This window comes from Perna viridis, chromosome 5, assembly GCF_037379345.1.
Source record: "Perna viridis isolate PV_CMFRI_1.1 ecotype Kerala chromosome 5, ASM3737934v1, whole genome shotgun sequence".
In the NCBI taxonomy this organism is placed as follows: Eukaryota; Metazoa; Mollusca; class Bivalvia; order Mytilida; family Mytilidae; genus Perna; species Perna viridis.
The window spans coordinates 2,204,061-2,231,115 of NC_142449.1; the positions used below are offsets into that span (position 1 = coordinate 2,204,061).

At 32.3% G+C, this 27,055-nt stretch overlaps 2 protein-coding genes across 3 annotated transcripts in view; one reads left to right on the forward strand and one right to left on the reverse strand.

The window, feature by feature from the left end:
* LOC148615580 (ubiquitin carboxyl-terminal hydrolase 25-like) overlaps positions 1–10,710 on the reverse strand; it is a 33,371-nt gene extending 22,661 nt beyond the window's left edge. Inside the window, exons 1-7 of the mRNA XM_088581951.1 lie at positions 10,436–10,710; positions 8,729–8,917; positions 8,011–8,143; positions 6,701–6,830; positions 6,231–6,396; positions 2,140–2,208; positions 1,029–1,187 (exon numbers count right to left, since the gene is read on the reverse strand). Coding sequence (XP_088438077.1) covers positions 1,029–1,187; positions 2,140–2,208; positions 6,231–6,396; positions 6,701–6,830; positions 8,011–8,143; positions 8,729–8,917; positions 10,436–10,480 — 891 coding nt within the window. The 5' untranslated portion in view covers positions 10,481–10,710. The remainder of the gene's footprint in view (positions 1–1,028; positions 1,188–2,139; positions 2,209–6,230; positions 6,397–6,700; positions 6,831–8,010; positions 8,144–8,728; positions 8,918–10,435) is intronic.
* Positions 10,711–11,012: 302 nt separating this feature from the next.
* On the forward strand, positions 11,013–24,948 carry LOC148615581 (Golgi pH regulator A-like). Of its 2 annotated transcripts, none has more exons than XM_088581952.1 (15): positions 11,013–11,126; positions 14,899–14,958; positions 15,450–15,553; positions 15,995–16,101; positions 16,396–16,506; positions 17,191–17,311; positions 17,752–17,832; positions 18,121–18,230; positions 18,901–18,989; positions 19,214–19,306; positions 20,016–20,111; positions 20,893–20,982; positions 21,264–21,329; positions 23,799–23,857; positions 24,719–24,948. In XM_088581952.1, exons 1-15 carry the CDS (start codon positions 11,085–11,087, stop codon positions 24,861–24,863), a joined length of 1,374 nt encoding a protein of 457 aa, XP_088438078.1. In that variant the 5' UTR covers positions 11,013–11,084; the 3' UTR covers positions 24,864–24,948. The 2 variants fall into 2 exon arrangements, with proteins under 2 accessions (XP_088438078.1, XP_088438079.1); XM_088581953.1 differs by lacking the exon at positions 11,013–11,126 and adding an exon at positions 13,924–13,992.
* The last annotated feature ends 2,107 nt before the right edge of the window (positions 24,949–27,055 follow it).

Sequence of the window (27,055 nt, forward strand, 5' to 3'; positions counted from 1 at the left end):
CTTGAGTACAATGTAGTCCATGTTAAACTTTATTTATTGCCCTTAAAAATGAGAAGGAAATAGGCATGGATAGACTGTAAGCTTGATTTGCCAGTAGTAATTATAAATCTGTTAGATCTAATTTCATCAGTAACAAAATTTATACGTGTCATACATGTATCAAGTGTATGTCTATTAGCATAGTCAAAATAACATGTAACAGCATTACAAGTTCTATTAAACTTTTTCTAAAAAACTTATTCTGGAAGACACTCTGAAGTGCTTAAGTAATTTTAGTTAAGCATTTACCATACTTGGATTCAATGCATTGAGCCTTCCATTTATAATGCTTATACTTTGTGTCTAGAATTCATATCATTAATAACAATATAAACAAGAGGCAATGCATTTTTTAGAAGCAAAACTTGAATCTCAGCTTGGAGTGTTAATATTATTCACATCATGTTAATTTTTAATCTTCCATGAGTTGGTTAATTTCACATGCAGTTTATGTTACATGTTAAATGTTTGTATATTTCCTCTGGAACTGTTTATAGTTAATGAGAATAAAATAAATCGGTGAAGGATTCTGATAGTTTTAATATTAAAATGGAAAAAAAATAAGATGTATTTAAATAAAATACAATTAAATACAACTAAAAAAAAAGTTTGAATGATACAAATAAATTCCATTTAATATTTTAAGCTTTGTGTATTTAGCTTAATTTTGTAAAAAAAAATGTATCATACCTTGGCAAATTTGTTGCATATTTCAACAAAATAGTGCACATTTTTGGCAAATTATTTTGAAACATATACTTCTACTGAAACAATTTGAATAAGTTTTGTCAGTTTTGTTTTTAATAATAAGCATTATGTGTTAAAGATTTATTTCTAAAATAAGATAAAATATAGGAAAAAAATACACCTACATTTTAGAAACTAACTTTAATTGTTAAAACAACATGACCTCCTATGTTCATTTAAACCTTCAATTAAAAGTGGGCATTACTTGTTGATTATCTCCTAAATAGATTATATAAAATTACCTGTTGACTATCTCCAACACCTGATGTAGCTGTAGCAGCAAATGCTTCCTTTAAAATATCAACAGCTTTCGTAGGATCGACATATTTCCTTTTCGAACCAACCATTAATGCAAACAGGTGTCGTAGTTCTGACATAAACCGGACATTCCTTGTTTCTTGCTGTCAAATAGTATTATTCAGTCAATTAAGAATGCTACACCTCATTTGTTCTCAGATCTATCAGATCTCTTAATTTATACTTACAGATATATCACTATCTCATTTTTATATGGGATATTATAAACACTCAGCAATGAGGTTTTCTGTTTATGCTTTTGTTAAACTTGTGTTTGTTTCAAAATTTTTATTTTATGACTTGATTTTGTTGTTAATACTGATTGAACAAGTGTCCACGCCTCCATCCACTGACTCTCAACTTTTTGGAACTAAACCTTCAAATGTGATATAAATTTGAAAAATAAACATGAAAATGCAATGCCCACTGGACATACGTGTCACATTTTTAATGTTATTTCTCCATAGACAATAAAATAAGTGAAAGTAATCTTCAAGGTAGATTATAACTATAACAAATCTTGTTCTGTCATCCTGCTAATTTATTTAGAAATATTATTTTGAATGAACATAATATCCTTTGATATGATTTTAATCTAATACTTAAATCATTTCAAAATATTATTTTACTTAAAAATGTGTATTGTAGTATTATATTTATTCTAAGAAGCCTCTTTCACAGGAGATTTAACTGGTGGGAAAATTTTCTGTGGAAATGTCACTGGAATTTCAGTTTCTTTTAAAATAACAAGAAAGAAGTTTGATGACCCCAAACTTTCTTCAAAAATATTGAATGTCTGATAATGTATTTTTCATAGTTCGCAAAATATGGAAAATTTCCAATAAAATTTTCTATACAATCTAGTAATAAATCACCATCATTAAATTCTTGTCCAGTTCAGTGATCTATGTTCTTTTTTAATTATTATTCTAAAGTATGTTCAACCACCATTATTTATCTTTAAGAAAAAAAATAATCTATAGACAAAATATGTTATTTCTAATAACTCCTTTAATTATTGACCAATAAAATGGCTGATAATCTACTCCAACCAACCTGAGTTGGGTCTTTTGGAAGTTTGAAATTCAGCACCAAATGCCTAAATCTTCTCAAGTTGAAAAGAGACTGAAAACAAAGCATATAAAACTATTAAGCCATACTTGAAGTCACAAAAAACACAAACATGAATTTTGGTAATATCTCTTACTGAAGCATCATTTTCAGTTTAATTAATCCAGGCATTACAGTGCAAACAGGTGGGCAGATATAATATATGTTACTGGTATATCTAATTTAATCATCTTAGGACGTCTATATATAATGTTAAGTATATATGTCATCTACATATACAATTAGTATAGGGGAAGTATATACTTCATCTACACATACAGTTAGTATCAGAAGTACATACGTCATCTACGTATCCAATGAGTATCAGGGAAGTACATACTTCATCTACATATACAGTTCAGAGTCTGCAAAAACTTGTTTTGCCCTGTCATACATGGGACTGGCTGGTTAGATTGTCCAGTCAGCCCCACAGATATTTAGCCAGCCCCACTCATTTTTGTAAATTTACTGTTAGCAAATTAAAATTCTTAAATGACTTTATGGTATGCCAAGTTGCTTTTTCATTTTGTTGTAATGACTTGGTTGTGGAGTTTTTTTCTCAATCTGTTTTCAGAAATGGCTATTAATACAGGTTTATTTATTTCCCACTTTGCATGTGATTAGTTTAGTAACTTTAGTTTGTATCAATATAAGTATCTGAATATCAATAATTTTATTTTATCATAATCATTCTTCAACAGCATACTTTATAATTCATGAAAAGTTTTCTGCTTCAGTCTGCTCAAAGTCAAACACATCACTACTGTCCATTTCCCCATTTGCTGCTAAATCGTAGCTCTTGATTTTTTTTCTGTTTTTGTGATCTTACGTTAAAATCACAAAAAATAGTTCAAGCTACGTTCGCAGCTATTTCCCTATGATCATAATCATCTTTTATAGGCGTTGTATTATTAGTCTGAACATATGACAGTTGCATGGCTGTATGCCAGGAACAAAAGTGTTGAATAGGCCACATTAGCACGATGTCAACAATCTGGTGCCTGATGTTAAACCAGAATTGGAATTACGCAAACCAGTCAACATCTAATAACCAAACAAATAATCAAGCCAACGAAGCACTGTGACGGCCATTTTATACCAGCGGACCATCGCTCATGATAAAAACATCGGATAACCCCATTTTTTAACGGTCAAGACCATCAGGACTGACGAATTTCGCTTATACTGACAGTTAGTATTGGGAAGTATATACTTCATCTATATATAAAGTTAGTATAGGAGAAGTATATACAGTCGAACCTCGATGTGTCGAACTCGGATTAGTCGAAATCTAGGATAACTCAAACTTATTACAAAATCCCAGCAAAATTCCCCTTACTCCAATGCAATTTTACCTCGGATGACTCGAACTCGGATGAATCGAAAACTCGGATAACTCAAGGTAATTAATCAGTCCCTTCGATAGGACTTCGAGGTAAATTAACCCTGATGTCTCGAAGTCAACTAATTAGTCAGAAAACTAATTGCTTTATTTCAAACCATGATTGAAGTGTATTTTAACAATGATTAGTGTGGCTTTTGAAATTGATTTGTTGACACTCTGTATGGCTTGATTTGTGCATTTAATTGATCCCAAATTGTGCGTGTTGCGAAAAGAAACGAATGTTATTAATTACACATAGGAATTCACACTAACAGTGATTTGCGAAAATTTGATATTTTGATAACAAAAAATTTAAAAAAAAAAAAAACATATGAATTGTAATTTTATCTGACTATTTAATTAAATATCAAACAGATGTATGTGTATTTCAATGACGACATTCTTTTCGCTAGTGAATCTGATATGTTATCGTAATGTAGAACACATGGTTTGACGATACTGATGATTGTGAGTTATACAAAGCAGCATCTTGTGCACTTTTGATGTTTTCGATGTTGAAAAAATAAAAAGGAAATTTCACTAAAACACTCGGTGCCATTTAGTATTTCAAACATGATGCACAACATACAAACAGATCTTCCGATATGAAACGCAAGGCATTACGAAGTACGGTGTAAAGTGAAGTACATGTACATGCATAAACACAACAAATGATGTAAATGCAGAAACAATCATTGACCAAACTATTTCTGATTTATACTCGACCTTTGATAACTCAAACATTTTTGAATGGTCCCTTCGACTTCAACTTATCGAGGTTCAACTGTACTACATCTACATATACAGTTAGTATAGGGGAAATATATACTTCATCTACATATACAGTTAGTATTGGGGAAATATATACTTCATCTACATATACAGTTAGTATAGGGGAAATATATACTTCATCTACATATACAGTTAGTATAGGGGAAATATATACTTCATCTACATATACAGTTAGTATTGGGGAAATATATACTTTATCTACATATACAGTTAGTATAGGGGAAATATATACTTCATCTACATATACAGTTAGTATTGGGGAAATATATACGTCATCTACATATACAGTTAGTATTGGGGAAATATATACATCATCTACATATACAGTTAGTATAGGGGAAATATATACTTCATCTACATATACAGTTAGTATTGGGAAAGTATAAACTTCATCTATATATAAAGTTAGTATAGGGGAAGTATATACTGCATCTACATATAAAGATAGTATAGGGTAAGTACATACATCAATAAAACAATCATAATTCTACATTGTACATGTACATGTATTTGTTAATTGTTTCATCACAGACAAAATATAACTTTTTCAACTTATCAAAATCATTAGAATTGTTTGATGCCATTTGCTTCCACAAAGCTATCTATCTGATGTGGATGTTGAAAGACACCTAATTTCTGTTGCCAGTGTAATTTATCTTTTACACAAATTCTGCATGCAAAAAGTACAAATTACTCTGGTAGCCTTACTTATATACTTCACAATGGTGAAACTAATCTGCTGTATTCATGACAATGAAATGAAGAAATGGTCATGTCATGATAACATTTTATAAAATACTCCTGGACAAAATTGACTTTAAGGAGCTAGAAAAATATGTTCTACTACTAGGTTAAATACATTCAAATAACAAACAATCTTTAAATGATAAATACACAGTAATTGTGAAAATATCTTGGAATAGAAACAGATTATATAATCATACCTTTATGTTGATTCAAAAGATTAAAACTTTAAATATGGAAAAAAAATTAACATGAACATGATAGATTGTGTTAGCAGACAAGTGCTTGTATTTCCATGCTTTGATTTAAAAGGTTTGGAAGGGACCAGATTTGAAATGTTACGAAAAAGACTTAATTCAATGTAGACCTGTACTCATGACATAAAAAATCAATTCATTTATACTCATATCATAAACTAATCCTGAAGCAGGACACCCAGGTCTTAATTTAAAAATTAAAATTTGTTTTTGTCTGCAAAAACATGTGTCTCCCCCCTTCTAGCAAACTGTTCTGAGAATTTTTGGTTCAATAGTTTCAGAGGAGTTGCACTGACAAGGTAATTAATGAGGATTTTTGGCAAATTTCGAAGTTCAAAGGGGCATTACTCCTACAAATATTGGGGGATCAAAATTTCCTGGTAATCTGCACAACTAAATATGATGTTCTTCCAACAAGCCATGTTTCATAAAATTTGGTTCAGTAGTTTCAGAGGAGTTGCGCTGACAAACTTTGTGATGGACACAGACATGCAGACAGACAGACAAGCCAAAAAACAATATGTTACCCCGACAGAGTGGGGGAAGACATAAAAATACATTAAATTACATTCTCAGCAAACATTTAGTTTTAACTTATCTATGAAACATCATGTACACTTTATCAGCAAAAAGAATGTGCAGTTTTGTTTAAAAATGCACTTTCAGATTTGCAATTGCCCATTCTGGTGGACAAGCATTGAAAAAATTCTTCTCAGTCCCTGTGAAGGACAACATAATGTGCAAGGATAGCACCATACCATATTTGGTGTCATATAAAACAATACAAACCAGTTATAGTAAAATCTTGAATCAAAAGATATGAGAAGCTGAACCATTTGAAGGTTCAATGCTACATGTACCTGTATCACAGCACTAAACCAGCAAGTATTGCCAACATTTTTCAGACCAACAGGACATCCTTCCTGTCTCTTTCTCTCATGAGGATTCAGGGGATCAACAAACCAAATATCACCCCTCTTTCTCTTTGTACCAGATTTACTCTCAATTAAACTCTGTTCCAACACTCTGAAATCAAAATAAATGAACTTGTTTATTTTCTATCCTTTAATTCTACTTCATTGACAACTATTTTATTACACAATAATCAAAACTGGCAATAACTGTCTTGAGTGAATCCCACTAGGGTTTAAAATTTAATATCTTTCTATTCCTCATAGTGATGTTCTGACAGTTTGGAATCTTTTTATCTCAATGTGTAAAATATTTTCTTTTTTTAAAAAGAAAGAAAGGTTTGATGTCCTATGATTTTCAATAATAATAATTCTTACAATGCCCAAATTTCAGGGTATACCTATTTAGTCAACATTACCTGCTAATGTCTTGTTCTTCCCGAGACACCTGTCCTCCTAGAATGCCCTGTGTGTCTTGTAGACTGGCAGCTATAGCCTTCTGAAGTTCGTCATTTTCATTAGTATCAGTTGTCAGGTCAATAACACCAGCTAATTGTTAAAACAGAATCAATGAGTAAGAACAACACTGTAGCTCTTTTATATAAGAGATGATTTTATGAGGCCAACAAACACAGCGGAAAAATGGCAAAATTGGAAGTAAATATACAGTTGAAAAAAGAATCGTAATGGTAAAATCTGGATTTAATATAGCGAAATTCCACTAAACGAAACAAAAATTATGTCAGATAAAAGGAATTAGATCTTCTTTAAATCACATCAACATGTACCGGTACTAGTGTTTAATAATAATGATCAATACTACAAAGAAAAAAATCCTTTCTTAACTTGTGATAAACTAAAAGACAGAGATGGAAATTCAAAACATTTGACCCTTTTTTGATACATTAACTGTATGAAATTGTTTTAAAAACAAACAATTGCTTTTTAGTACTTGACTTTACTACTCCAAATTCAGTCCACTGGAATTGTAGTGACCGATTATTTTCAATGCTGGTAGTGTTGATGGAATTGTCATTCTTTAATATGTTTTGAGCTAGCTTTCAGTAACTGGGAGAATTCTTTGAGTAGATATCTCATTGTTTCTCTAAATGGTATATGTTGAGGTATTCCATGGAGACAATTAAATGTATTAAAACTAGTTTAACCCCACTGCATATTTCATGCACATTTCCTCCGTCAGGAGGTGTTGGTCATTAATATGTCTTTCAGTCGTCATATTACTTTTTAGTTTGATTTTGAAGAATTGTCATTTTTCTGTTACCATGGATTTTTATAAAGTTTGTTGTCAGGGCTTTTCAGAGATCACTTAAAGGTATGTTTACACTTTTTGAATACATTTTGGTGATCTCTGAAAGTATTTACTGTTTTGTATTTAGGTTATAAGGTGGTGCATTTGTTACATTTTATCATATCTGCTCTTTTTACTGAAATTGAAATCACTCCATTTCAAGCTGCTGTAATGCATTTCAACTATTATGTCAAATGATAGGCTTAATACAATTTGTTAACTTCATGATCTTGTTGACAATAATACTTGCAATTCACAAAAGTCAACACAAACATTTCAAACTTTTAAAACTCGTAATGTACATGTGCAATATGAAAACATGTAATTATAACTTTTCCTTCCTAAACAGTAGACAGAGGTCATTCTTATTCATCATCTAATTAATAATGTGTCTAAATACATCACTACAGGAAAGAATACCTTGACTTTTATTACTACTGGTTGTAGTTTGACTTTCTGCTGGTTGTGTTGCTCTGGAATCTATACCAGGTCTTCCTTTAGCATCTAATGTATCACCTGCTATTGTTCTGGGGGGTAAATAATTTGTTGCAGGCTGAAAAAAAAAGATATTTAGTACCAATCATTGTTTGTTCAGTTGTATTTGTTGTAATTATAGCAGGAAAACAATGTCCATATTTTTGTACATTCTTATTGTCGAAGGTTCTGATACAACGATTTACACTTGGGTGGAAGTAAGTTTCAGATGGATGTAAATGAAGTCATTTGGAGTTTTCAATACTCCTAGATTAATTAAGTGCAATCCCAAATTTAAGGTGCCGTGACCAGCTGGATCAAAATGTAAGGAAATTGACGAAAAGGAAAGAACAAAGTCTACATTTAGAATGTTGTATTGTGAATTGAAAAACATTATAAATGTCATATAATACATGTAAATAATGTCAATGTTCTCACATTGTATAGCACTATATACATATATTCTCAACAGCCAGTAACCCCATTTCTGCAATCTTTAGGCCCATAATAATTCAGATCCTTAATTTTCATTTTACCATTGTTGGACTTATCTGCCATATTCTCTCTCTCTGGGAGCATAATATATCATAAGACTTTCATAAAGAAAATGCCAAATAAGGTTATGAAAAATCTGCATTACAATATACATGTATGTAACTGTTACCTTTTTTGAAGGACTGTTATTGACATGGCTATCCTCAGCAACCAGCATGGCTACCACATTTTCTATGTCAAATTTTCCATTTTCATCTTGACATGCTGTAATTGCTCTTTTGATCACTTTTTCATCATGAATACCAGTGATTTCTTTAATTTGGTTACATACCGTTGATATCTCCTCCTGTTTTCGTCCCTTAAAACCAATTGTGGAGGCAATTAATATGTGAAATTGGGGCAAAATATCACTTAGTTTCAGAAATTTACATTTATCCATATAAAAAGACCTATTCGAAATCATTTCGATGCATGTTCTGTACCTAATTTCTGATGCAAATTTTTCTGAATTTGAAATTCCCATGGATATGGCATTGAAAAAACAATTACCTTCCACTGTTGTCTCCACAGGCCAAAAATTGTTACCCAAAATCGAGGCTGCAACATTATCAATTATGAAAGAAGGTATATCTAAAACTGTTAAGAGACAAAAACAGTCAAAATCTTTAAGTGAACAGATGTATGAAAGCAAAGTTTTGCCCGGAAAAGAAAAGTTAACATTACTTTCACATTTCTGGTGATACCAATTGTCATATGCATCACAAGCTATATTCCTATAACCATCACACTCTTGATTACAAGTACCACAAGGGTATGAATCCATGATTAAACAAAAAAATTAAGAAAATCTAAAAGTCAACATAGAAAAAATAAAAAATTATAGAACATTTAATGCAATGTTTCACAATATATACAATTTCCAATTCAGTGTAAATACTGGAAGTGATTTATAACTGGCAGTATGTCTATATTTATTAAGGATATGACAAAGGGTTCAGAAATCGTCAAAAATGCAGGTCACTGAACGATAAATTTTGCAAATGACCTACAATCGTTCTCCAATATTGGACATGAAATATTGTCAACCCTTATAAATTACAGTCAGCATGGTTTTATTACTGAATAAACATCCTGTCTACCTGTCTCCTAACTGCAATTTACCAGGAACTGATTAGTTGATTCCATAATTAAATTTACGCTACATGTGCTGCACCATGGCTTACATGAATCAAAGTCACTCTGAGAATTTTCATACATTTATTGCTTGATTAAACTAAGAAAAGATTTACAAATCTATCATTCTCTCGCGATTTTCTTTTATAAATAGTCAACAAGTTTTTCATCACTCGGAAGTTTTCGGCTGTTTGCCGATGTGCTGAAAAAGTTTTGAGAGATACATTGTTTTGTTTAGATGTTAGAACGTCCACATGTGGTTGAAACCGAACTCGTTCACTCATTCAGATATTTCGTTAAAGACAGAGTATGTGAAGAATTAACACAAATCCCATTATTAATCTTTAAATAGCTACAAAAAAGGGTTTTAAAGTTCATTCTCCATGACAGCATGTACAAGACTGACACAAATATCTGCTTAAGTTTGATCAAATGACTGACATGGGCTGACAGATAAATGTATTCTTTTCACATGTATTTATTCATATATATTGATTTTATTTCGAAATTCTACTATTCAAACCGGCAGGCATGTATATTTCTTCTACAGGCATATTTTAACCTGGAAGACGTCTGCACTACTACAGGGTATTTCAGTAGGACTGATTCAGAGATGTAGCAAGTCCTTGACACGTGACATTGACTATGGATAACAGATTAACCATTAAACTATATCATAAAGATACACGTCTAAAAAAGTTACCTGTGAATGACACGGTTGAGGCAAAGGAGGTTGTTTTACTGTCATAGTTCTTGCAAGTCGATTTTAGATGTGTCGCAGCTACGTTAAAATTAATTGAAATGTGAGTGAATTAATGCTCCATGAAATTTTCATTTCGTCGTGTCCATCAAATGAAAATAGTATGTTTCTTCGAGGCAATCGAAACTAAAGTAAAATTTTCTGTCAGTGCTATAATCATAAATCTTGTACATGTGTTGACAGTTTTAGATTCCCATCGTGATTATCATGGCTGCTTCTAGGGGGTTCCCCGTACTGATGCTGAAACTGTAATGAAAGAGTGAATTTGATTGGATGCAGAAAATGCTTCCAGCATTTTAATTTTAAGAACTATGAACAATGTCATCGATGATTTTCATGTTTTTAAGGCTAATTTTGTCAAATAGTATAAGAGCTGTCCACTGCTCCATAATGAATTCTTTTAATATAATATCCAAACATAACATTCTAAGGAATCAAACAAAAAATGTTCAGTTGATTAGCAAGAATAAACCAATAAAATTAGGTCTTACAAACCCAACTTTAATAGCCATTCGAAAGACCTCGGACTTCTAAGTGAATAAGACACGTGTGGGATGTTGACGTTTTGCATAGGCTTCTGTCACCGGCAATCATGTCATTTTTGGTCGATTCCTGTCTCATGTTCTTTTCTCAGGTTATATATTTTATATGCATGGCGTAACATGAAAAACTAACCCTTATTTCACTCAAAAGTTAAATATCTGCAACGACAAAGCATACTGTACAGTGTAAACTGTAATGTAAATTACTTCTACTTCTTCTACTTCTACCAGTTCGCGTCCGCCATCAATTACTGATGATACTGTCACTGTCACTTTTAGTGCGCAATGCCCTATTTTACTTTTAGTAGCCATTAAAAAAAAAATTAACAAAGTGTGCTGTACAATTAACTGTGCAAGTAAAAACAACTCGATTAATTTAATCAAGTAAATGAGCCTTGAAAGATTCAAGACTCTTGGCAGAGGCAATGTCAGTGGGCAGAGCATTCCAGTCCCGGATGGTTCTTGGGTAGAATGACTCTTTCCTCAGTACTGTGTTGCATGATGGTAATTGGTAGGAGTGTAGGCCCATATTTTGACTGAGTCTTGCTGGACTGCTCAGTCTGTTGGTCGCGTCGATTTTCACCATACCATTTGCCAGTTTGTACATTAGTACGAGTCTAGCTCTCCTCCTACGTTCTTCTAGTGTTGGCCATTTTAGATCTTCTAGCATGTTGGTAACTGAAGAAGTGTTGTGGTATCTGTTCGATACATATCTGGCCGCTCTACGCTGGATCATTTCAATCCAGTGTTTGTCCTCTTTCAAGTATGGGTCCCAGGTTGTGCATGAGTATGCCATGGTTGGTCTAACTAATGACTGGTAAGCTTTCTCCTTAATGTTGGCATTTCTGATGTTAAGATTTCGTCTCAAGAAGCTCAAGGTGTTGTTTGCTTTCTTGCAGATGTTTGATATGTGCTGGTTCCACTTCATATCTGATGTTATAGAAACGCCTAGATATTTCGCAGTTGTTACGTGCTCCAGTTCATGACCATGGAGGAAATAGCTGTTCTGAATAGGCTGTTTCTTTCTTGAGATTGACAGAACATTGCATTTCTCGGGATGGAAGTTCATTTTCCATCTTTGTTCCCATTATATTTATAATATAGAGACTTAAGAGTACATGTATTCTATATGTATTGCTTATTAATTATAAGAGACAGCCTGTAAGAGGACGAAGTTAGTATGAGGAAGGCATTTGCCTTGAGTGCAAGCAAAACATTTAGTAGGTTCCCTTTAAATAAAATGGATTTCATGTCATTTACGATTTAGCATATTTGCTAAAGTTGATTTAGGGTAATTTCATCTGTGGGAGCCGTTAAAAGATATTCCAAATACTTGTAATTTTATCCATCAAACAGTTTTCTGGACCAACGAAGAATCTCATGTGTTACTACAACTTGAAGGAGGCTTTTTTTAAAGTGTGTGAGGAATGCTGATCAGTAACATGTCGGTCTTTGGATGTCACATTCTGTTCATATTAACAAACCTGGTTTTCTTTCACTTTAAAGCAGAATTCCGCTTTTTCAAATCCGGATATTACCATTATTACTCTTTTTTCAATGTATATTTACTTCCCATTTTGCCAATTTCGGCTTTTTGTTGGATCAGGTCTGTTAATTACATGTAAGTTTGATAAATAGAATTATTGAAGACCATTAAATAAATAATTTTAAGTGAAGAAGCTACAAAAAAAATAATTTTATATAAGAAGCCCCAAAAAATGCTTCTTCCTTTCAGGCTGAAATCAGGTGATTGTTGGGGTTTAATGCCCAAACAGCAATATTTCAGCTATATTCAGGCGATACTGAAATCAGGCCTTCAATGCTTCCAAGCTACATGTATGACTTAATTTCACTTGAAATACACATGTAACATTATGAGGACTTAATCCTGTGTTAGTGAGGACAGCATTTCTTTACTATTTGTGTAATTATATTCATAGTATCAGTGGTTGGGAAGTAAATTTTGAGAAGGGCCATTTCAGAATTTTTCAAAGATATTTACAATCTGCAGGGGCCATTTATTAAGAAACCATATAGTTTTCTTTTAGATGAAGGGGCCATTTCCAGCTACATGTAGAAAGGGCAAATGGCCCATGACTTTTGCCTTCCCAACCCCTTAGTTTTCACTGTTCATGATAAATAGATGTAGGCGATATTGCCCTAATGTGAATTGTACCTGGGTTTGTTCTTTTATTTTCTTGGTACATGTCGATGAATAAATAAATCATGGAAACTCCATTTTTTGATTGTTTTACCATTTGTTGCCCATTTATGTCGCATTGTTTCATCCTGAGCAATACTGAGTTTCCAGGATTTATTTCAGAAAAATGGGTCTGTCACTTGAAAATGGTCATTTTAGGCTATTTTTGGCCATATTTTTTTGCCAGATGTGGGGTTTAACAGGAGCAAAACAGGAACCAAAGCACATCTATCCTACAGCTTCTACCCTGTGAGGTCACAGAAACCAAATAACATTCATTACAGTCATGAGTGGAAGGTAAAGAGTCCACTAAAGGATTACTTGTGTGAAAAAATAAGAATGTTTCTAATTTTTGGCCTCAGTTTGGCTTAAAACCAGAGGTAGTTAACACAAGGAGTAGACATAGTAATGGTGGTGAGAGACATCTTTCTTATTTAGATTCCATGCAAAATAAAGCACTATAGATTAATTCTGCTCTGCTGAGGGGCCAAATAATGAACCCTACTCCCAAAAAAATCTCACCTATTTGGGCAGCAGAAACTCATGACCTCTTTTTTCAGCTCTCAAGTCATTAACAAACTCTTTATAAGATAGCCTCATTTTACAGCACAGTCACACTGCTTGCAGATGGAAACAAATTGTGCTCTCCTAAAATAAGATGAACACTGCCAGAACCAATCAAGCAGAAACAACCAATCCCGGATAAATCTCGGTGCAGCATGACTAAGGTTAAGCATCAGGGAAAAAAATTGCTTCAGGTCAATATTAGAAACATTCATTGGACTATATTATATAATTTCTAAAGGGCGTCAGTTTAAATATTTAGTAGAAAAAACTGTGAGCAAAGCTGACTTAGTGATACCCCTACTCCACTCCCCCGGTTGGATTGATTGATTGATTGTTGGGGTTTAACGCTTGAGCAGCAATATTTCAGCTATATTCAGGTGATGAACATGAAGTGGATGATAAAATGAACATGAAATGATGGTGAAATGAAAAATGGGATAGGACACAAGGATAATGGGGTTGATAAATTTTGATTGCCACTGGAAATAAGGAGAGGTGGGTAGGGTTGGGCAATTTAGCCTCCTGTGGCGGAGCCCTATGGTTCCTACTCTGGGAGAATACCACAGTAGGGTTCTTTAACGTGCAAGGAACTTGGCATCTTTCCCAACACGGTGCACCACTATGGTTTGTGGTCTGGTTTTCCATATTATAGCCTGACAACCCCAGCATGTAACACGTCAGGGGTATCCCATTCCACCACCTGGGGCACACGACCCAGTTGCTCAGTGGGCAGAGCACCCTAGACCCTGGCTAGGGTTCTGAGCACTATTTAGTCGCCTTTTACAACAAGCTTAAGGCTGGAAACTGTTTAGTCCATGTTTTGCATCAGGAAACCCCAAAAATCATTCAGATGGAAAAACAAAATAGGTGCACAATGGTGTCATGTAATAAAGAATCTGTGAAAGTTTCATCAAATTCCGTTCAGTGGTTTTAGAGGAGTTACAAATTAGAAGATGCCCCCCTGGTCAATTTTAAGGGTCTTTTTTGGGAGAAAATTAGGGCAATAAACATGTTGGAAATTAATTTTCTTAGTTCATGTACATATACAAAGTTTGTTCTCCTAAAATTATGCTTTATTGTATTAACTGCTTTTTCAGATCCTTTTTTTTGGTGGAGGATGGGTGTTCTTTTTAAAACAGCTTTTCAAGGATTATGAGGTAATTTTTTTATTGTACAAAAATATTAATAGTTTACATTGTACCATAGTTGCTGTTTGTTTTAAGACCAACATAATCAAACAAATCACAATTGCACTAGACATACATGTACTCTCTATCAATCGTAAGGCCTTTTTCTAAATCTTTATGTTAACATGGCAAATTGCACATTTAAAAGTATAAGAATTACTCTTGACAATCATTTTGTTAGTCTTGCCAATTATTTCAAAATGAGTACATGTGAATGACTTAAAAATTTGACAAAATTTTTAAGAACTGGGTAGATGTAAAAAAAATTATTTACTGTACTATGAGTTTACAAAATATACCACTTGGAAACCAGGTGACATGCATTGTAGTTGAATGCATATTTAATTTTGAAAGAAAGTTCATGAAGTTAGGTATTGTCCTACTAATGCAACACATTTTTTTAGTTTGGTGCTGAACATTTAAATAGACCACTTGACTATGTTTATATTATTTCTCCATAGGTCCACCATTCAGTTGTGTTACTGGTCTTCTCTGTTACCTTCTCATTGTCGTGTACAATGTTTGAACTGATCATATTTGAAATTCTTGGTGTATTAGATTCAAAGTAAGTACCTGTAACAGATGTAGTTTTTCAACATAATTGCATGATTAAAAATATTCATTTCAAAATTGATACATATATACAACACAGTTGCATTTAGTCCAGGTACTCATAACATAATAAGTATAAGTTTAGCAAAATATATAACCTTTTAATACAGGCTAATTATTTGGACTACAACCCACTCAAACAGAAAAATCATTGCAATACACAGTGTATTTAAAATGTAGGATCAAAGGGAGATAATCATTGCAAAAATTAACAATGGCATTACTTTTCATGCTGGGTTCAGCTTTGTATGCTTTGCATAATAACCCCTTGTGCAAGAAATTTTATGCATTTTCATTTTAAAAGCATATTTATATGAATTCAGCAAAATGTTACACGCTTCTTGCCATTTCAAACTTATAGCATGGTTATTGAATACTTGAATTAATTTTGCAGCTCTCGATATTTCCACTGGAAGCTGGGACTGTATGCCATTCTATCAGTACTTATTGTTGTGTTACCATTCTATCTGTGTTATTTCATCATTGGTAACCTTAGATTAGGTAAGACTTTACAACATTTTTATCATGGGGTTTGATATGACAACTTAAGTAACAGATTGAGTAATTCATACAACCTGACTTGATTTGGTTTTGTTATTACACTACCAGTAATTGGTTTTTACACAGTGATAAAATAGTTTGTAAATGTAGATGTGTATTGAATAAGGAGGGTAATCCAAACATGATTTAAAGCAGTATGGTTGTCTGATAGTTTTTTAACTGAATTATTACTTATTACATGAATATGCTAGCCTATTTTGTTGTTTTTTTTTTATTAGTTTTGCTAATTTTTAGTTCCACAAAAGCAGCATGTCCGAGTGATGTTTACTTGTGGGGCCTGGTGTGCTTTTATATATTTCTTCTGGAAGATTGGAGATCCATTTCCTATACTAAGTCCAAAACATGGTAAGCTTGCTACATTCTACATGGTTCACAGTAATGTTTTTACCCTTAATCAAGCTTCACATGATTTGCAAGTTAAAATATGTTCTCAGATGTATATAAGATTGAAAGTACATTGTATTCCTCCAGTGAAGTCACACATTGTGCTATGCTATCTATACAATATTTATCAATTTGAATTGTGGACTTTTAACGAAGTCAATATCTGTTCAGATTATATTGACTGAGGACGAAATCCCAAATAACATATTGACTGAATGAAAGTCCTTAATTTATATAGTGTATTGTATATGGGAATGGCCTTTAATTTTGTATTATGCGAGATTGTTACATGTCATTGAAAATAAGGATAAATCAATAACATGTTTTATTATAAAAAAAACATAAAATATTTTGGATATTTTCTGTTTTGATCAAATAAAAATTCATATGGAACTAATACATTTCGATGTTCATCTTTATACAGCTGCTTTTGAACATTAATGTTGAAATTGAAAGTTGAAATCAGAGTGACTAATTTATAGATCTTTATTTAGCAGTATAGCATCAATATATATATAGTAATATACCATCAATATGCTTAAAAATTGAAACAAGGCTTCAGGTACATTGAATGTCCTATGAATGACATGATCATGATAACCAATGAAAAAAGAAGGATGTTACATCATATATATATCATTGCAGGTATATTTTCAATAGAGCAGTGTATTGGTAGAATAGGTGTTATTGGGGTGACTATTATGGCACTATTATCAGGATTTGGTGCTGTCAATTATCCCTACACCTCCATGTTTGTTTTCATCAGGTATATTAAAGCTCATTGTGTTAAATACATGTTTACCTTCTGTGTTTATTCTACAATGCTGTCCTTAGAGATTTTTTCGCAGCAAACAAATTTTTGCACTATTTTGAGGTTACTTAGAGATTGCAAATATTGAACCGTATCTTTACCATAATTTGCTTGATTCACTTACTGTGTAAGTTTTTTTATTCATGGGATACCAATATTTGTGGATTTCATGGTTGAGTTGAACCACAAAAAAAAATTCCTGATGTAATACATATTTTCCATTTATTTGTACCGAGGGAAAAGTCAAACCACGAAATTGGGAATCCAATCATGAATGATGATTACTTTTAAAAATGCATTTCCTAATCTATTTAAACTTTGTGATTAAAACAATTAAACTTTTTTTAACTTTTTTTGTCACGTAGAAGTAATGATTTAATTTTTTTGTCTTAAAGAGATGTTCAAGACAGTGATATACAGAGTATAGAGAAAAGACTGATGCAGACTCTGGATATGATTCTCATGAAAAAGAAAAGGTATTATAGATATAGATGTACAGTGACTACAGTTGTCACAGCTGGAAACCTTTGATTACAATTAAAAATATTATAAAGAATGCCTCATTGAAATTCTGGGTGCATTAGAAAGTGCCCCTTACTCAAAGTTTTTAACCCATAACAGCTGTCTGTATAATTAATTAGATTCTTCAGCTTTTAAGATCATTGTATTTAGAATGAACTCATGCTCATTAATAAGGAATTATGTGAATTATTTTTGAAAGGAGCAGTTGTGAAGATGTGAATGCATTCTGTTATGTCTTGTAGAATTGCCATTGCACAAAGGGAAAGCTTAAAGCAGGCCAGTTTAAACAAAAACCAAGGAGGATTTTGGGGAATGTTGAGAAATGTTGGATCCAGTTCAGGATCAACAGAGAGTATCCTTTGTTGGGATGTTTAAATAACTCAATATTATATAGTTACAGATGTTAAATTCTCATATAAATTATAAATTGATTTTGAAAAATATATTTATGGTTGACAGGAAATTATAGCATTTGACATCAGTGAAGCTGGTCAAGTTTTTAGAATCTTTATTACAGTGATATTTTTTCTAATAGTCTAAACTGTACATCTGGATGCTTCTCTGTCTAAACTGTACATCTGGATGCTTCTCTGTCTAAACTGTACATCTGGATGCTTCTCTGCCTACACTGTACATCTGGATGCTTTTCTGCCTACACTGTACATCTGGATGCTTCAACAATTCTTTTCACAAAACTTCTTAAATGTAAAATTAGTCGTAAGTTATGATGTCATAATGGATCAAAGTATTGTAAGGTCATAACTTATGACTAATTTTACACTTATAATCTTTTGTAAAAAGGACAGCTCATCATGAAACGTGTTATTTATGTATTAGAAACATTGCATCGCAATTTTGGTCCATGACATCAGTTTTTAACTGTTAATATTCATATCAGGATTTTTCTCCACCCTGCCAGGTTTTTGCAGGATTATGTAAGTCTGTCTACTAAGTTACTTCGTATTTTTACAATGTTAATAATGTTGTGTAATTCAATTTACTTGACCTTGACAATATAAAAGATGTTGGACAGTTAAAGACCGAAGTTCAGGCTTATGAGGAATTAAGCAGACAATTATTTTTGGAATCTGTAGATTTACACAACATGCAGGTACAGACTGTTGGTTCTTAAATGTAAATGAATCATATATCAATTTTCATAAAGGTTTGGTTTTAGTTGAATTAGTTTCTAGTAATTCTCCTAGTAGGGGAGATAATCATGTAAGTTTTAAGATGAGATTAAATATGGAACTTGTACTGTTAACAGGAAAAGGCATAATTTAAGAACAGTAATGTTGTCCTTACCATACCTTGATTTTGAACTGTCTTTTACAGGAGAGGATAGCATATTCTGCTACCTTTAAAGGGAAATACTTCAACTTCCTTGGATATTTTTTCTCCGGTTATTGCGTCTGGAAAATTTTCATTGTAAGTAAAACATCAATTTCATCAGACAATTTGCGATCACAAAAAAGTTTGGTGATAGCATTCACCCTTCCTGTCCATTCAACCATCATTTTATCTGTCCACACATCTGGTAAGTGTAACTTTAAACCACTCATACGTCCTACATAGAATATGAAGTGTTGAAAGTAACATTTATATGTAGTGTCATCAGCAGTTAGGATGTGATTTTTTAAACTTTTAATGTAGAAACTCAGTGTGTGTATAGGAGAGCAAGCAGATTTTGATTGGTCTAGACAGCAGCACTATAACAACATAGTGGTGAAGTTCTCTACAAAGTCAAATGTTATTTCAGTGCAAATAGCTCCCACCCTTATGGCACAGACTAGCTTCATAATATTACAGGAAGGTCGGGCATTTTTCTAATGCCAGCATAATTGGATATCTAAAATAATAAATTTTACATTAAGATAATCAATGTCTGGTCACTATTAAGTTTATATATCTAGCTTGAACCTTTACCTTTGGTTTTACAAGACTGAAGTCCAAGTAAAGCAAATGTTTTTTTTTGTTTTTTGTGGGTTTTTTTGTGAGGTAATTCAAAGCATTTTCAGTTAATTATAAAAGTTTGAAAATCAGTATAACTTCTGTACAAAAATCATTAGGTTTGAAAATAGAGAGTCTGGTACTGTTTTCATTTTCAACCAAATATACTGTTTATATTATTTTACAGTCAACAGTAAATATTGTATTTGATAGAGTGGGTAAAGTTGATCCTATTACTAGAGGCATAGATATTGTTGTCAACTATTTTGGAATTCAATTTGATGTAAGTATTTGGTATAATCATTTCTAATTTTAGTTTTTTAAATCTCTTTTGATATTTGTAATTTCGTTTCTGCTTCATTTAATTTTGTTTTAAAATATGTATTGAAAAGTGTTTATTGTAATGAAAAAAATTAAATGAACTTCTAATATACTTCATATCAATTGATGGTCATATGTTGAATCCATGAACGCATGTTAACACATAGCTTAGTAACAAAGTGAGATATACAGCTAATCAAACTTATATAGCATTGTTATTGTAAAAGTTCCTGTCATTAACAAGTAAAGTACTGAAATACACTAGACATTGTGCTATTAAACAAATATTTACATAAAATCAAAATTGAGATTTTGAGACTCCCATTTAACAAAATTAATAATAGGATAATTAATTGGAAAGAGTTAATAACCAAAATATGATCACGAGTGCCGAAGAATGCCTAGATTTAACAACTGTGGGAAGCTTGTCCCGCACACGAGTTGAATCTTTATGCAGACTTGGCATGAGTGATGATATTTAGGTTATTCACGATAACTAATTAATTATCCTGTATATTATATAGATTTTCTCCCTTATTGATTGATATTTTTGATATGAATTTTATATTTTGTGAACAGCAGATTGATATTTGTGTTGTGAAGTTTTGGCAGGATAAAGTGTGAGAGTGAAATGACCAAATTTATTTCACAGTGTGAATTATTGATTTATTTACACTAGGAATATTCGATAAATCACTGCTATTTATACAATAATAACCGTTATGTTTTTTTTTTTTTTGTAGGTAAAATTTTGGTCCCAGCAGATCTCTTTCATTCTGATTGGTATTATTATAGTAACCTCTATCAGAGGATTATTGCTAACTTTAACCAGAGTAAGTAATTAGACATACATCAAACTCAGACTTTACGTCGGATAATATTGGAACAAGTAGAGAAACCAGTATCAGTCTTATTTCATTGTCATAGAATAAAAACATTAGTAATTTGGTTCTTTCTTATTCTATACAGAGATTACTATAGAATATGATTTTTTTTAAATGAAGTTCAGAAATCAACCAACCAACAAAATTTTAACAATTTTAAAAATTTACACCCACAAAGAAGAGTTCCATAAGAGAAAATCTTTACTGATAATAATATTTTTTATTTTCAGTTTTTCTATGCAATAGCCAGTAGTAAATCATCAAACATAATAGTCCTATGCATAGCTGAAATCATGGTTAGTATAGTCATGGTGTAAAGCAAGATGTTTCTTCATGTAGTTTACTCCATATAGATGATCACTTTCACTGAGAAACAATCACTGGTTTTGGATGCTGGCAGAGAACACACATAATGGAGTTGATGTTGTCATTGCTTCCCATTTTAGCTCACCTGGCTGAAGGCCATGTGAGCTGTTGCCATCACTTGGTGTCCATCATCATCTTCGTTGTTAACAATTTTTTCAAGACTCTTCTCCTCTGACACTACTAAACCAATTTGAACCAAACTTATTTGAATGTTCCTTAGTGTATCATGCATAGAACTGATGTGGGGATTTTTGATCCGTCGAAAAACATGTTCACTATTACTTAAAATAGAACATAGGGGTCAGACATTTGTTTTTTGCATATATCTCCAAAACCGTTAGATTTAGTCAAATTCAGACAACCTAAACTGGTTCAGCTTGATTTGTTGTTAAATTTTTATTTTAATCTGGTAAGCCATGTTGAAGTTATTGCTCTTTTTAGGATGTTTTTTTTTTTGCAATTTTTTATGTTATTTCTTTAAAAAATCTTCTCCTCTGACACTACTGGACCAATTGGAACCAAACTTGGTATGAATGTTCCTTGTGGTATCCTGCATAGAACTGATGTGGGGATTTTTGATCTGTTAAAAAACATGACTGCCTTTATAAGAATAGAACATAGGCGTCAAACAGTATTTTTTCGCATGTATCTCCAAAACTGTTGGATTCAGCCAAAGTCTTTCATTTGCTGAAATGATCCTTATTATAAAGACTAATAAAGTCTCCATGGATAAAAGTTTTTAGATGACTCCTTGTAAGAGTTATTGCCCTTGAATGGGGAAAAATGACCAGGTGTTCAATCAGATTTCAGAAATTTCTTACGGTTTTTGAGTTATAAGGGGTCAAAGTTGCTACATCCCAAAAATTTTGGTCTGATTTTTAAATTTTTTTTATTAGATTCCACCTGAACAACTCTGAGCCTTACAATAAGATTTCAGATATCTCTCAGGGTTTTCAAGTTAAGGGGGTTAAATGGACTACACCACAAAAAATGGACTTTTTTATTTTTGGTCTGATTTTGTAAATTTTTATTTGAATATCAAATTTTGTGCAATATAGTATCCAAACCAGTTGTTGTGTCCATAATAAATTGTAAGACCCTATGCTTAAGTGTGTCTAAAACTAATTTTGTATCCACACTAGCCTCAACTGATCAGGGTTTGACCACTGCAGTTGTATCATACTGCACTCCATGAAGCTGTTTATTTATTTATCAAAACACAATTTTTATGGTGACCTCCCTCTTTGGTCTCTTGGAAGTGTTCTCCCACAACTGCAGGAGGATGTTGGATCCATCCTTGGCCAAGTCATACCAAAGACTTTGAAATCAGTGGTCACTGCCTCATCCCCAAGCATGCAGCAGATAAATGCTTTAGTACAGAAACAACTGTTTGGCTTGGAGACAAATAATGTGTCTGAAATATCTTCTATAGAAGGAATAATCACAATCAATCAATCAGTGATTTTTGTGGTACAGTTGTTGGTATTTATGTACTTGAAAATAACATTTTTGAGATTCCAAATTGGATGTGGTTCTGTGATCAGCAGAAACAGAAGTTCCATGGCAAGGAAATAGTTCTTTTACAAAGTTCAAGGTTATTGAATCCCACGTAACATTATTATGTTAATGTGCATGGAATCTGTTGTTTAGTGGTGGTTTTTTTTTTTTTTTTTTTTTTTATGTACATTGTCATTCGTTTTATGTTTTTTTTCTATAGATTATGTTGATTTTCGTCTATGAATAGTTTCACGCCATTTATATTGGGGCCTTTTACAGCTTGCTTTATGGTATGGGTTTTGCCCATCATGGTGACCTGTAGAAGTTTAATTGTTCATTGCTTGGCTTTTGATGGTTGACTGTTTCATGGGCAATCATACCACATCATCCATTTTTATACTAATCAGGATTAATGTATGAATGATCAATGAATGAAAATAGATTTTTATCATTAAAATGTCAATGCATTCCTTTTATTGTTTCTTCTCATCATACAAATTGTGGAACAGCTTTGTTTTGAACAATTCAGGAATACTTGGATATCCTTTTCTTTTTCTGTACCATTGGTTGTTCAAGAACCTAACTTTTCATGGAAGAAATAAAGCTCTGGTTGCATTATTCAGATCAAGGCTTTTCTTATCATAGGCAAGAATTTTTGGAATTTATGCAAAGTTGTCAGTTGTGTTAGTGCATTTATTTATGTCATAGGGTATTTGTGAAATATTTCTGCCATCTGTGGAATACTGTTATATTACCAGAATTTGTACAAACTATAAATTCAAAAGATGCTGCTCATAAGGGTAAAGATGAAAGTAAAGAATGTTAATGCCCACAGTGCTCATTTATATAGTGGAATGCATACTACATATTGATTTTACTTTTATATAATACAATTTTTACAGGGGATGTACTTTGTATCATCAGTTTTACTCATCAGAATGAATATGCCCATAGAATACAGGTGAGTCAGTGAAAAGAGTTATGAAAGATTACGATTTTTTTTCATTTTATATGACTGCAAAAAATTTGCAGTCATATAATGGTACCATGCAGCCATCTTCAGAATCATCCCCATTGTCATTATTGGTAGATATTAGGTGTCCAGGTGGATATGGATCTCTTCAAAATTGTACCCGAATGTTTCATACAACATAAGGAAGGCTGGGATTGATTTAAGAGTGACCACTTTTAACCATTTAGGGATAAGGGGCCAGAAACAAGTATTCTCCTGATGTCTAGAAGATAACTTCATTAAAAGGGACCCAGAGAGAAATGAGGTCTATTATTACATTTACTAAATCTAAAAATTCTAAATTAAAAGATGCATAAAGCTGATAGAAAAAAATTTTCAATTGAAATAAGGTCCCAAAAGCTGTTATTGGGTTGAACTTCTTTGTCTACACATTATTAGAGTTATTGACTTGGAAAGGTCAGCACATGATAGTTATAAAACTGTAAATTGATTTAAGTGATATAATGGTCCAAATAAAAACCCTTGGTTGATTGATGTCGTATGACTTTAGTTAATGAGACTTTTTGCCCTTGAAAGATAAAACAAAGATTATGTTAGTGAGTTTTAACTGATTATTTATCTTGGAAATTATTAGATAGGAAAAATAACAAGAAATTGATGTAGAACCTGGCAGGAATGACATCAGGAGAGCCTCATTAAATTAGTTTTTATTCTGTGATCAGATAACATAGCTGCGAGATTTCTCATTTTTCTAAGTGTGCAATTTAGGCTCTTTTGGGCCTTTAGATAATAGATATAATGATAGCTATATGTAGATATTTACCTACATTCCATTATTTAACATTGTAGGTCCATTATAACAGAAGTATTAGGAGAATTACAGTTTAACTTTTATCACAGATGGTTTGATGTGATATTTCTGATCAGTGCTTTGTCCAGTATTGGCTTCCTGTATATAGCCCACAAACAATCTCCAGAGAAGGATATGATGTAGAGAACAAAACTACAGTGTATTATATACTCCAACTCTGTCATCAACCATTTATTTATTGATTTTTAAATATATTTTTCTTTGTTAACTTGTTTTTTTTCTACTTGCATCTGTTGCCTGACTTAATGTAAAGTACCTTGTTGTCGAATAGCCTGATGTATTTATTGGTACTACATCTTAAAATGTATCTTTTAAATGATGTTACAAATGCATCTTCATGTATAAACAACTATTTAGGATTGTGGTAATTTTTACATAAAATATAACTGGAATAATTCAAGCCCACACCGTCATCAATTCTCTTTGACTCACTGTTGTGGTCGATAGTGAGTGGAATATACAGACTGAAATATTCAGGTTACATGAAATACCAAAAGGGTTTAATGAGAGACTGTGGTGTCCTGCCAACACATTCATTTAATATTTCTTCGATTTGGAAAACAAACCAAATAATATAATATTGATTTAAATCAGGGACTATGTAATACTGATAGTAATATAAATGGTGTTTTCCGCAGGAATTTGATGATGATTTGGGGTTTTTATGGTCTTGACTATCCTTACGGATCTTGCACGACTGTTCCTTTAGGGCACTCAAATGACACAGAGGATTTCATTTGGGGCACCCCACCTTGGCACTAGGGCAATTTATTTACTGAAATCTGCAATAAACATCCTTCACCCTATTATGGTATTGTAAAAGTATCATAGACGGGTGTCAACACAACAGGAGTACATGTTAACATGCAAATAAGTTGAAAATAATTAAATTAATCATGTAACTTGAAAGTTGGGTATGGCCACCTGGGGGCACATTGCAAAATTCATGGGGGCAGCATGGTGCTAGAAGATGAAGGCATGGTGCAGCGCCATGCTAAATTGGTCTAGGGAAACCTGGAATAAAGTAGCTATTTTACTATAAAGTTAAAGAAAGGTGAATCATGTGCTATCAACCTCAGAACATAATGATTAAAATGCTTGCAGATTTACTCTATCAATAACTGTTTTTGAGATAATGGTTAACAGGAAAGCACCCTGAAAGAAGAACTTTTTTAATAAAATTGAATTTCAAAATATTGTGCAATATTGTATCAAAACCGGATGTTGTGTCACTAATGAACGTTTAAGTGTATGGTGAGCCAGGTGAGCGATTAAGGTTCTCTACAGCCTCTAGTCTAAGTCTTGCCAGAAATTCTTACTGTTTCAAAATATAATACTAATTCAAATTCAGAGCTGAATTTGTATTTTAAGTCTGCAATCATACCAAGCTGTGAAGCGTTTGATTGATATTCAAGAATTTCAGCAAAACTACTTTTTTACACCTGCCCACTAAAAAAATGATTTTCTTAATCTTAGTGCCAATATATGATTCACAACCGAACATTTTGAACTAAAATAATGAACGTGGAAATTTCCCTTTTCGAAAGTAGTTGTCAAAAACATTAATACTGAACAAATCTCTTGAAAATTGTTCACGACCATTTTTACGATTACACATTATCATTGGCTTCTCCTTCACTATCATAAATGTTTAATTTTGTTAAAAAATGGATAATTTATTTTTTGATGGGCATTTAGAATATGTGTATTCTCCATTGACAGACATATATATGCACATATATATGAACATATTCTACTGTTCACATGAGGTATGATGGTGCAACATAAATCAATTTATAAGAACTACAACATCTCCATGTTTTTTTTCATTAATTTAGTGTATACTAAATGCCAATACTACTATTGTTTTTGGATTTTTGATCCTTCAGGATCAAAATACCATTTGTCACCTGTCTATCTCTGGAACTTCCCTACTATTTCTGAACACTACACAAAAATATATTCCAAATTTAATTCCTTTTATACCATTCAATACCTCTTTTATAACAGGTAAATATGTTTCTTGCAATTTATCTGCTCAGTAATATTCTATTATTTATGCAAATAAAATTAAGATATATTCTTCATATCAACTCAAGATTTGAGGGACTCCTTTTTGGCCTTGAAAGATATCAAGTAATAAATTTACACTTAGGAAATTTATTTCTTGCAGTTATGTATCTGGAAGGATAAAATGTGTTTAATATTTTCAAATCAACGCACTTGTAAATCAAATTATCCATCCTGTCATTAATACTTTACCATTTATAAACAGGAAGTGAAGAGCAGTAATTTTAACAAAGTAAATTGGCGGT